Source organism: Arachis hypogaea, chromosome 13 (assembly GCF_003086295.3).
Source record: "Arachis hypogaea cultivar Tifrunner chromosome 13, arahy.Tifrunner.gnm2.J5K5, whole genome shotgun sequence".
In the NCBI taxonomy this organism is placed as follows: domain Eukaryota; kingdom Viridiplantae; phylum Streptophyta; class Magnoliopsida; order Fabales; family Fabaceae; genus Arachis; species Arachis hypogaea.
The window spans coordinates 133,550,722-133,563,520 of record NC_092048.1 but is presented as its reverse complement, the minus strand read 5'-3'; the positions used below and the strand labels follow the sequence as shown (position 1 = coordinate 133,563,520).

The following is a 12,799-nucleotide window of genomic DNA, read 5'->3' as shown; positions in this document are numbered from 1 at the left end:
GTTAGATTAGAAAGAAAAATGAAACCATATAAAAGCCAATAAATATTATAATATAGAAAGTACATGAAAGGGAAGCACTTATCTAATGGGGCTGACAAGGCAAGGTGTATAAAAAACTAGAGTTATCATACAAAAAGCACTTTATGTTAGAATATTTTTATGCACAAATTGGATCCTGCATCTGGCATTTTTGTTGAAACAGCCAAAGTTAAAATTATATTTTAATTTGGCTTTAGAAGCTTAAGCACATGTTCAAAGAGGATTAGTCTTATAAAGTTGGAGATGGTGGAGGAAGAATACTCACATAGGCTCCTCAAATCAATGCAAATTTTACAATTTCCATATAGTTTGTACCTGAAAGAACTCCTAGGCTAGAGGCAAATGCTTTACCTACTAACTAGCCCCATTAAGGCCTAAGCACATGTTCAAAGTAGATTAGTGACTCTAATAGTGTGTGATCAAGACAAATATTCTTATTTTTAATTCAAAAAAAATACTAACCCAATGTAGTGTCAACATATCATAGTATCCACGTGTGTTTGATCTTAGTCCAATCGAAATTAGTCACAAGAATAAACAATACAAAGGTACAGTACCTTATTATTATAAATTTTAGGATACAGTGCCAAAGCCAAAAGATTAGTGTTACAACTTACATGTTTCATGTTTCATGCCTATACTTTCTTTTTCCTTTTACTCTCGATCACAGAAATGGCACGTGACCAAGTGACACTCCAACTTTTGGTCATGGCAGTTAGAGACAAGTCCATGTCTCCGCAGCTTAGTGCAGTTCCCAACACACACTCCTTTCACCACCTTTGCCTCCATTACTGCCTCAAATTAGTCCATTTTTGAATTATTATTTACTTAAACAATACATATAATATATATTTAGAGAAGTAGACATAATTTGTATTTAAATATATTAGTATTTTAATTTAATTTCTTCAAAATAAAAAATGCATAGCAATATAGCATGTAATCAACAGCAATAAGCATTAATTAGTGCAGAAGATGATAATACATAATAATTCTCTAGTGATAATTACAGTTCTTAATGATATTGATATTTTTTAAGTAAGTTCGTAGTTCCACTTAGTTGGTGACCATTAATATATTCCTATGCTTCAATTACTTTACATTTTTTTTAATTTTACCACAAAGATGTAGTTAGTGCTGATTAGTAAGAGCCCACCAGAGGTTATAGGCTTAGTCATTCATTCATAGCCATGTCTTTTTCCAATATAAATTCAATCTTACTGTCAAACACATACATAAATATGTTCATTATTCCAATCATCAATTGGAGGGCTTTCCTAATACGCTTCTTTGAGTTCTGATTAAATTTGAATTTTGAACCTTAGGCCTTTAAATTAAACCAATATTGGTCAGACACCATTAAAACAATTGTTCAATTGGGATAAAAGATAAAACACTATTGGTGCTTAGAGCATTTATATGAACATCAATTGGATGATTGACTACTATGCTTTAATTTACTGGCATATGATATGGCCAAACATGATCAGTGCATAAACGGTTGAAATACTATACCTTAAAGATTCTTATTGGTACATAGAATCTATGCCTTAGATGGATACATAATAGGATACAAAAGAGGAACAATATTTTTAATTAGGGAAATACCATAAGTGGTGAAATCTCGAATCAAAGTATATATATAGTTGCTTGCTTCAATTTCTATTTATTGTGTTATGCATGACATCATATGATGCCATGTGTGTTGAGGAATTCTTCTTTGTTTACAATTCAAAGTCAAGTTGTATCTGTAAGCCACATCTTTTTTTTTCAATGTTGACATAGTTAAAGTCGATTATTCTATATGTTATAATGGGGGAGTATTTTTTCTATCTACCTTTGTCTATTCTCTATGGTGAAATCACAAAGCATGAATAATATTACTATATATTATTCTATATCATGCTTGTGTCTTTCTTTGCATGGTGTTTGGTTCTCTGCTGGAGCTCACTTCGTATTTGCAACAATGATTTGCACCCACACTATTGGAATTTGAAAAAGATACATCCTTAACATTATAGATTATGATAGGAAAAAAATTATAAAATTAAACTATTTTTACAAAAAGATTGTTTGAGACAAAAATTTTTGTCGGTTAAGAAGATTAGGATCTTCATAGATAGAAAAAAAATCAAATAATAAATTTTTTAGTTATTATTTTCATGTAAAAGAATTTAAAATTTTACTAATAATTAATTTTAACATTCATTATCCAAAACTTAAAAGAATTTAATGCGTATACTTTTATATTTAATTGAATTTTGCACAAATAAAAATAATTAAATTTTATATCTGTTATTTAAAAATAATATTTTTTTATATATAAAAATATAGTTAGATATTAGTATCAAAAAGTTTATATTAATAGCTATAAAATTAAGTTAAAATTAATTTTTTTAAAATTATTGAATCTTGATTCTGTTACGGCCTGACCCAAACCCTCCATGGGTCGGCCCGACCCGGGCGTCACCCGACCCGGACGGTCACGGGTGAGGCGCCCCACAACCAACCCAGACACGCGTCCTAGACAGCTCACTCACAGCTGTAGGAGAACGTCCCGGAAAAGTGGGTCTGTCCTTGTAGGGTCCACCCCTGACACAGTATATAAGGGGAAGGATTTACCCTTCCCCCAAGGTACGTCACATATCACATCACCCCTTTTCGCTTGCACACTTACTGACAAGAGCGTTGGAGTGTCTTTGCAGGTAATACCCCTTTTCACATAGTGCTCAGGACCTCGCACACTCCTTGCCGGAAGTCCACGACCTGACGAGCCCCTACCATTTTCCAGGATTCCAACCCGAATCGTCCGATAACCGACCAACCAAACAGATTCTAATTATTAATCACAACATTAGTATTTTTTAAAAATTATATATAATAAATATTCGAAAGAAGAAAAGTGAAAATATAGATTAAAAAGATAAGCGGTGAAAAGATAAATAAAAATAAAACTAAAAATTTATGCATAATAATAATAATAATAATAATAATAATAATAATAATAATAATAATAATAATAATAATAATAATTATTATTATTATTATTATTATTATTATTATTTGAATAATCTTACGGGATTATTTATTATATTTAATTATAAATCTAATGTATTCTTTAAAATTTTATAAATTTATTTAAATTATATTATTTTATTAATTTTGTTTTTTATAGAACAAAAATGTTGAGAGAGATAGAGAATTAGAGATAAAAGAGAGAAGGATAAAAAAGAAGAAGGAGAGAGAATTTGTTTATTTTGGAGAAAATATTTTATTTTAATTGTAACGAAAGAATGATTCGTAATATATTTTAATTTGTCAAATTAGTAATATAATATTTATATATAGAGTGGAAATGATAATGAAAAATGGAAAACGAGAGAGAGGTAAATTAGACATAAGAGACGGATGAAGAAATAAAATTTATTAATTTTGGAGAAAAATATTTTATCTCAATTTTAATGAGAGAGTAATGTGATATATTTTGGTTGTTAAATTAGTAATATAATATAATTATATTTTAATTCTAATATTTTAATTTTAATCGTAATTAGAAAACGTCATATTGTACATTTTAATTGTCAAATTTATAATTAGTTATTGATAATGATATACAAGAGAGATAGAGTAGGTAAAGAAGTGAAAGGGATAGAACAAATGAGAGAGAGAGGAGGAGATAGCTCTTTAATTTTAGAGAAAAAATTGATTTTAATTGTAATAAAAAAGTGATATGTGACATATTTTAGTTGTAAAATTAATAATAATAATAATAATAATAATAATAATAATAATAATAATAATAATAATCTATTATATATCTCTAATTTTACAACCAAAATGTGTCACATGTCACTTTCTTATTGCAATTGGAATCAAATCTTTCTCTCCAAAATTAAATAATTCTTGTCTCTTCCTTACTAATTTTACAATCAAAATGTGCCACATGTCACTCCATCATTGCAATTGAAATCAAATCTTTCCCTCCAAAATTAAAGAGATCTCCCCTCCTTCCTCTTTCTTTCTTATTTCTCTCATTCTTTCAATTACTCTATCTATTTTATATATCATTATCAATATCAATGATTAATTACTAATTTGACAATCAAAATGTGCAACATAACATTCTTTAATTGCATTAAAATTAAAATTAAAATATTAAAATTAAAATTAAAATATACCTATATTATGTATCACATGACACTCTCTTATTAAAATTGAGAGAAAATATTTTTTTCAAAATTAATAAACTTCCCTTCTAAATTCTCTCATCTACCTCTTTCTATTTTTCTATTTTTCTCTACTATTTGTACTCTATATATAATTTATATTTTATATTAGTAATTTGACAAATCAAAATATGTTATTTGATATTTTTTTTATAATTAAAATAAAAATTTTTCTTCTAAAAGTAACAAACTCTCACTCTCACTCTCATTCTTCATTTTTATCTTTCTCTCTCTTTTCTCTCATTCTCTACTTTTTCTACATTTCTTGTCTACAGAAAACAAAATTAACAAAATAATATAATTTAAATAAAAAATATTATTATTATTGTTATTATATACATATTTATTTTATTTAGTTTTAAATTTTCACCGCTTATCTTTTTAATCTATATTTTTATTTCTCTTCTTTTAAATATTTATTACATATAATTTGGAGAGAATACTAATGCTATAATTAAAAGTTAAATTCAAGATTCAATTGTTTTTAAAAAATTAATTTTGAGTTAATTTCATAACTATTAGTATAATTTTTTATGCTAATATTTAATTATACAAAAAATATTATTTTTAAATAGCAAGTATAAAAATTAATTATTTCTATTTGTGCAACAGATTTAACAGTTAACACCTAATTAAATGTAAAAGTATATACGTTAAATTGTTTTAAATTTTAGATAACAAATGTTAAAATTAATTATTAATAAAAATAGACTTTTTCATATAAAAATAATAACTAAAAATTTTATTATTTAATTTTTTATTTACAAATATCTTAGTCTTCTTAGCCAAAAACTTTTGTCAACCTACAATTTTTTTTGTAAAAGTAGTTTTATTTTATAAATCTTTTGTACCATGCATGATATACTCTCAGAACAAAATAAATCGTAAATTAAAAAAATTTATATTCTCATAATATTACTACGAATAAAAGTACTAGTAATAATATAATAGGAGATATGGAGAAATTTTGTGAGACTCAATATTGTGTAAATTGTAAAACATGGAAAGTGAATACAAATATTACGTTTGGATGAAATGATCCAAAAAATAATGTTATTCCCATTCAAGATTTTTTTTCCCCTATTTTTCTCTTTTATATTTGATTATTGTTATGATACTTAAAATGTGATGCTTAACTTATCAAAAAAATTAAGAATTAATATTTAATTTAAAAATATAAAAATAAATTATTTTAAATTTAAAATTTAATATAAAAAACAAATTAAACAAAATTTAGAGATCAATTCATAGCCATTATAAAATTGACCGTTATATTTTTGTCAGGCACTCTTATTTGGCGAATCAAAGTTTTGGGAAAGAGAGAGGGGCTGGACCAGTATATAACACAACTTCATTTTCGATGTTCTGGAAGTAATGATATAGTCTTAATTAAGTTTTCAAGTGAAGCCCAAAGATCATTGGGTTAAGCCCAAAGTGAGAACAACCAACTCAAACTGCCTCATATTCAAGACCAAGAAAAAAACACTCCGTCATATTCTGCTAAAAAAAAAAAAAAAAAACCGGGTCATATTTACTCTACCTTTAAATTTACAGTATATTACCTCACCAGAGTTCCACTTATTGATCAACCTCCTAGTTAAGGATGAAATAGGTTAGACTTTACTCTTAAATAAAAAAAAAAATATTTTATCCTTAACTTTAAATTATTTTTTGGTGTCCATACAAAAAAAAAATATTTTTTTAAACCCTTAGCCTTATATCAAGGATAGAGACATGTACTAAAGACTTTAGTTATACTCAACAAAGATACATATTTGAGTCATTCACTCATTGTTCTTGTAAAATCTCTTGCTAAAAAAAGGTTATAAAAATGCTTTAAACACTGGTTTGTCATTTTATTGTATCTTGTCCCTTCAGCCTTGTTTTTATTCAGATTTGGTAACTTCTCCGGACATGACCAATTGTACTTAAGAAAAAAAGATTAAAATTTAAATATATTTATGTTTAAGTGAAGTTGATAATTGATGACTATTAAATGATAATTTAAATAAATATATCAAATTATCTAACAACTATTAACAATCACCTTCACATAAACAATTACACGAGAATATTTGTCTTAAGAAAAAGGAAAATAAAAAACTAGATAACAAACAAGTCACCGGTAAGAAAATAAAAAATTAGATAACAAAAGCTTTTAAATAGACAATTTAAAATGTAGACAGCTTCGCCTTCAAGATTATGCCATTGAGGGATCTAGCAGAGAAATGCAGTTATCCACATATATAATTTTACATAAAATTTGATTGGGTTATATTATTCTAAAATGACCTTTATTTTTCAACTACAATAAAATTAACATAACATCTGTGTTTTTTTTAACATATATGTTTGAACTTTATTATTAGGGTAAGAGTTACTCTGTAACATGCTTATTGGAAAAGAATTTTCATTGTGTCCTTCACATTTTACATTGATTTCAGATTTAATGGAAAAGAATTTTCATTATGCATAATATGTCATCTTTTTGTGTTGAATTTTTGTAAAGTGAAGAAATACAGATGTTAACTACTCTCGGAAAAAAGAGTCAACACCCTTTCACAAAGTTGCAACTAGGGTGTTTGCTGTGCGGTTTAGTTCGGTTTTAAGGAAAAAAGTTACCGATCCGAACGCTTAATTTATGTGCGGTGCAGTTTGGATTGGATGAAATTTTTTTGGAAATCCGATCCGATCCGATTACAAGCGGTTTGGATCAGTTTGGATTTGCAGTTTTTTAAATAAAAAAAATTAATTACATATAACAAGTCTCAACATCAAATTTTAAATAATCAACAATGACATAACAAGTCTTAAGAATATCTTAAAAAACTAAGGATAACATAACAATAGAAATAAAATTATAGGTTAGTTAAAATAAATAAATAAATAACATTTTTAACATAAAATATTTATTAAATAATAATAATACAAGAATAATAGAAAAATGTATAACAAATTGAACATATTATAAGTATAATTGTAACTATAATAATAAAATAATAATATTATAGCACATTGTGCGGTTTGAATTGGATTGGATCGGTTATGAAAAGTAAATCCGAAATCCGATCCAATCAAGCGGTTTACAAAAAATAGAATCAAATCAAATTCGAATTAGTGCGGTTTTAATCGGTTTTCGATTTAGATCAAATTGAATGAATGGTTTAATTTGGATCGGTTTGGATTTAAACACCCCTAGTTGTAACACCTAGCTAATTGAGATATATCTGGTAAACATTTTTGAATGTGTAAAGAAAAAATGTCAAAAATGTTCACGATTAAATAATATTTGTCTTGCTTAGAACTACTAACTTGAGAAGATTAAAATATAGACATCCCAGCAGTTTATACAAGAGATTACAAACGAAAATGTCAAACAGCTGATAGCCTCGATGATGCTCGAATAATATTTTGGTAGTATTTAATTTTTTATTTAAAATGAAAAATAAAAAGAGAGGTAGATAAACATGTGGAAGTCTGTAATTCTTTTTAAGACACAAGGATGTAATCTATTGACAATGACAAGTATCATTACTTTTTAATGATCATGTTGGTGCCGTAATAGGGGCAGAGACGCACATGCATGATGCATCTAATCCCCCTAATAAGAAAAACACAGACTATATTTCATCACCATTCCCTTTCTTTACTAATTGACGAAATATGAAACGAAAGTTTCATGTCAATTATACATCATTGGAACTTTGGATTCACCTTCACACTTAGGCCATTTCAGCAAATATTTAATAAATGGAACTCTTTTGTGCTTCACAAATTGAAGGGAAGTGCAAAAAATGAAAGGAACCCAAGTTGGGCGAATGGACCCCTCGGCGAGAATCATAGCCAGTGATTTCCAGCCATTTTGCAATGTCATATGAGTCAATGCCAGCCCAACTGTGGTCCCAACCCCCATGTGCATGCAACTCAAAACAAAATATTATTTTCAACAGCTAATTTCCATTTCTGTCACATATTTATTTTTCTATCAATAAAATTTAGTTTATGCTCTTAGATTCATTTATTGGAAGCAGAGAAAATTTTCTCAAAAGAATCGGTATTTCTCTCGAGAGTTCAGTAAGAAATTATATTAAAAATAATAAAATATTGGTTCTCATTTGGCACACATCACTTGTGAGTTATTACACACTTCCCCCATCCCAATGCCCAATCCGCACCGTTATCAGCAATCAGCACCACCTTTCTTTCTCTCTTCTCTTTTACTTCTCTTCCCAGTTCTGCACTCAATAGCACCGCCATGAGGAAGAAGAAAACCACCTACAACTCCAAAACCACAAAGCTCAAAACTTTACCCATTTTCCTATGTGGCTTCCACTTCCTCTCCTTAATCCTCCTTACCCACTCCCAACCCGCCTTCCCAGACGCACAAGCAATGCTAGCACTCAAACATGCACTAAACCCACCCGAATCACTTGGCTGGTCCGACCCGAACCCATGCAAATGGAGTCGCGTCTCCTGCTCCGATTCCAACCGGGTCACCCGGATCCAAATCGGACGCCAAGGACTTGATGGCACAATTCCCAACAACACCCTCCAAACCCTGACCCAGTTGGAGCGCCTTGAGCTTCAGTTCAACAACATTTCGGGTCCACTACCGGACCTATCCGGGTTGGGTTCGCTCCAAGTCCTTATTCTGAGTAACAATGGCTTCACTTCCATTCCTGCAGGTTTCTTCGCCGGAATGTCACAGCTTCAGGCGGTGGAAATCGACGACAACCCTTTTCAGGCGTGGCAGATTCCTCTGTCTCTGCAGAACGCTTCGGCGCTTCAGAACTTCTCAGCGAATAGCGCTAACATAGTTGGAAAAATCCCAGATTTTTTCAACTCTGACGTGTTTCCCGGGTTGAGCCATTTGCATTTAGCGATAAACAGCATCGAGGGTACGTTGCCTTCGGGGTTTTCCAGTTTGGAACTTCAGACTCTGTGGATGAACGGGCAAAAGGGTGATGCGAAGCTTGGTGGGGACGTTGATGTTTTGCAGAACATGACGTCACTGACGCAGGTTTGGTTGCACCAGAACTCGTTTTCTGGGCCTTTGCCCGATTTTTCTGGCTTCCAACACTTGGAAGATTTGAGCTTGAGGGATAACTCTTTCACGGGTCCTGTCCCTCCCTCTCTGCAGAGCCTAAAGTCGCTCAAAGTCGTGAACTTGACTAATAACTTGTTGCAGGGTCCAGTTCCTGTGTTTGGTTCTGGTGTTGTAGTTGATATGAGTGGTTTGAACAGTTTCTGTTTGACTAAACCCGGTAATTGTGATTCCAGAGTGAATGCTCTACTTTCTATTGTTAGGTCTATGGGTTATCCCCAAAGGTTTGCTGAGAATTGGAAAGGGAATGATCCTTGTAATGATTGGATTGGGATTACTTGTAGTAATGGGAACATTTCAGTTATTAATTTTCAGAAGATGGGGCTTAACGGCACGATATCGCCCGATTTTGCATCACTCAAGTCACTGCAAAGGTTGGTTCTTGCTGATAATAACCTGACTGGTCCAATCCCTGAGGAGCTAGCTGCTCTTCCTGTTCTTACTCAGCTGAATGTTGCAAACAATCAGCTTTATGGGAATGTTCCAAAGTTTAAGAGCAGTGTAGCTGTTACCATAAGTGGTAACAAGGATATAGGGAAGGATAAGCCTAGCCCGTCCCCTCCAGGTTCGTCTCCAAATTCAACTGCTCCAAACACAATAGAAGGGAATGGTGGCCAAAAGAAGTCTTCGCATGTACTAGTGATTGTTATTGCTGTGGTTGGAGGTGTATTGTTGATTGCTTTGATTGCTTTATTGGCTTTCTGCTTGTATAGGATGAAGCAGAAACGGCTGAGCAAGGTGCAGAGTCCGCGTGAGCTAGTTGTCCACCCTCGTCATTCTGGGTCGGACAATGAAAGTGTGAAGATAACTGTTGCGGGTTCAAGTGTCAGTGTTGGTAATGTTAGTGAATCGCAAACTGTGCCTGGCAGCGAAGGAAGGGATATCCAGATGGTCGAAGCGGGAAATATGGTCATTTCTATACAAGTCCTGAGGAATGTCACTAACAATTTCAGTGAGCAAAATATATTGGGGCAAGGAGGTTTTGGAACAGTTTATAAAGGTGAATTACATGATGGCACAAAAATTGCAGTGAAAAGAATGGAGATTGGAGCAATATCCGGTAAGGGGGCGGCAGAATTTAAGTCTGAAATTGCTGTTTTGACTAAGGTTCGCCACCGGCATCTTGTCTCGCTTCTCGGCTACTGCTTGGATGGGAATGAGAAGCTTCTTGTGTATGAGTACATGCCTCAGGGGACGTTAAGTAGGCATCTTTTTAATTGGTTAGAAGAAGGACTAAAGCCGTTGGAGTGGAATAGAAGATTAACCATTGCATTGGATGTGGCAAGGGCTGTCGAGTATCTTCATAGCTTGGCCCATCAAAGCTTCATACATAGGGACTTAAAGCCTTCAAACATTCTCCTTGGAGATGATATGAGGGCAAAGGTTGCAGATTTTGGTCTTGTGCGACTTGCTCCAGAAGGCAAGGCTTCAATAGAAACAAGAATTGCAGGAACTTTTGGGTATTTGGCTCCAGAATATGCAGGTATTTTTCTTTTTACTGAAAAAATAGTATATAACTTCCATTGTTGTTGCAAGTTCTTTGTGTGCTAGGTCGATTTTTGTATTAATGCCAAGCAATGAGTATGACAATCTGATCATGATCTAGATATTGCTATGGTTTAGTTTGCTGATTGCCATAAATGTGGGTTACTTCCTATGCATATCAATTCAATGGCCAAGCATCTTAGGAAAAATGTTATAAAAAGTTTGATCAACTTATTATGGGACTATGGTAAGCTAGCATTCAGTATTCTTTATAAGCAACTGGCGAGTGGCGACTTTCCTTTAATTTTAGCAACGTAGTAACTGGTAAGGAGTATGGACGTGTTTTTCTTATATCAACTAAGTCAACGTTTGGTCAATTCAATGCAATTAAATAAGAGAATGCAATTGCTGGTGTGTAGAAATGATGAGACTCCTGGCTTGGTGATACCAACTTGAATGGTTGAATGTGTTTGTTCTGATTTTTATTGTTCTTTAATATCAAAACTTCACAAGCTGAGTTTCATCTTTATTGTGTAATAAGTGATTTTCGGGGAAAAGTCTTAACACTGGCAAGTGTATTGCTTTCTTCTTTCAGTTACCGGCCGAGTCACAACCAAGGTTGATGTGTTCAGCTTTGGTGTGATATTGATGGAACTATTAACCGGAAGAAGAGCACTTGACGAGACCCAGCCGGAGGATAGTGTGCACCTCGTTACATGGTTCCGCAGAATGTACATAAACAAGGACACATTCCGAAAGGCCATTGACCCCACAATCGAGCTTGACGAGGAAACGCTGGCTAGTGTACACACCGTGGCAGAGCTAGCCGGCCACTGCTGTGCGAGGGAGCCATATCAAAGGCCTGACATGGGTCATGCTGTCAACGTGCTTGCTTCTCTTGTAGAACTCTGGAAACCATCTGATCAGAACCCCGAAGACATATACGGCATTGACCTCGACATGTCTTTGCCGCAAGCGCTTAAGAAATGGCAGGCTTACGAAGGTGGAAGCCAAATGGAGTCGTCGTCTTCTTCGCTCCTACCAAGCTTGGACAACACGCAGACAAGCATACCTACCCGTCCTTACGGATTCGCCGAATCTTTCACCTCAGCAGATGGGAGGTGATTCATGTTTGGCTGTAAATAATGTTAATTGTGGTTTTGTAGTGTGTATTTTTGGTTCATCATTTTCTTTGCTTCTTGCTGGCTTTTTCTTATATGAACATGTTCCATCATGTTTCATGGTGTAACTGTAGTAACTGTAACTTCTTCCACGGTATATCTTGTACCTCCCCAGCATTTGTTTAAGGAGATTTACTGCCAAATTCCCTCGGTTAACTTTAGGTATGACATTCTTTTTAACCAATGGATTCTTAAAATGAAAAAATCTACAATTTGTGTAACAATTATATGAGATAGAGATATTCTATTTTGGTTGCTGTGCCTCTGAATCCTAATAACTTAACTAATGACTTTGTAAGGTAGCCATCAATTTGAATGGTTCCGGGGAATCTGGCGCATGTTAAGCAGTTTTTGAATTGAGCATGAATTTGTGAAGCAGACAAATTAGGCAGGTGTAGAAGTAGTTAAGGAAAAGCTTTGAATATTTGTTGCTTGCTGCATTGCATTTGCATGCCTACCTCTCTTGGTAAAAAGGAAGCAAGTGGTTATCCATCCAAAAAGAGACTTCAGCTTCACCATTTCCGAAGAAGGGTTTCCAAAAGTTGCTTTAGTAATTTTCATGTGTTTGGGGGAAAGTTTACCAAACAAAATAAAGTGTTAAGGGGAACATGTCATGTCACACTTCACACTAAATTAGAAGTAAACTACTATTTTTATATAAAGTTACTGAAATTAACTTTTATACACAAAAAGATGAATAAGCTATTAATTATTTTTATTTATGAAAGTTTTAGAACAATAAATTTACTTATGAATAAAATTAA

General features: G+C 32.4%; 1 protein-coding gene across 1 annotated transcript; it reads left to right on the top strand.

Moving 5' to 3' along the window:
• Positions 1 to 8,222: 8,222 nt before the first annotated feature.
• LOC112733745 (receptor protein kinase TMK1) lies at positions 8,223 to 12,178 on the top strand. The gene is made up of 2 exons (XM_025782812.3): positions 8,223 to 10,852; positions 11,450 to 12,178. The coding sequence occupies exons 1-2, from the start codon at positions 8,521 to 8,523 to the stop codon at positions 11,977 to 11,979; spliced, it is 2,862 nt and encodes a 953-aa protein (XP_025638597.1). The 5' UTR covers positions 8,223 to 8,520; the 3' UTR covers positions 11,980 to 12,178.
• Positions 12,179 to 12,799: the final 621 nt, after the last annotated feature.

What these genes read in the sequence shown, in the direction of transcription:
- LOC112733745 (XM_025782812.3), top strand. Translation starts at nt 8,521, where the DNA reads ATGAGGAAGAAGAAAACCACCTACAACTCCAAAACCACAAAGCTCAAA. An exon ending in TTTGGCTCCAGAATATGCAG is followed by an intron (nt 10,853 to 11,449) that starts GTATTTTTCTTT and finishes TTCTTCTTTCAG; the next exon opens with TTACCGGCCGAGTCACAACC.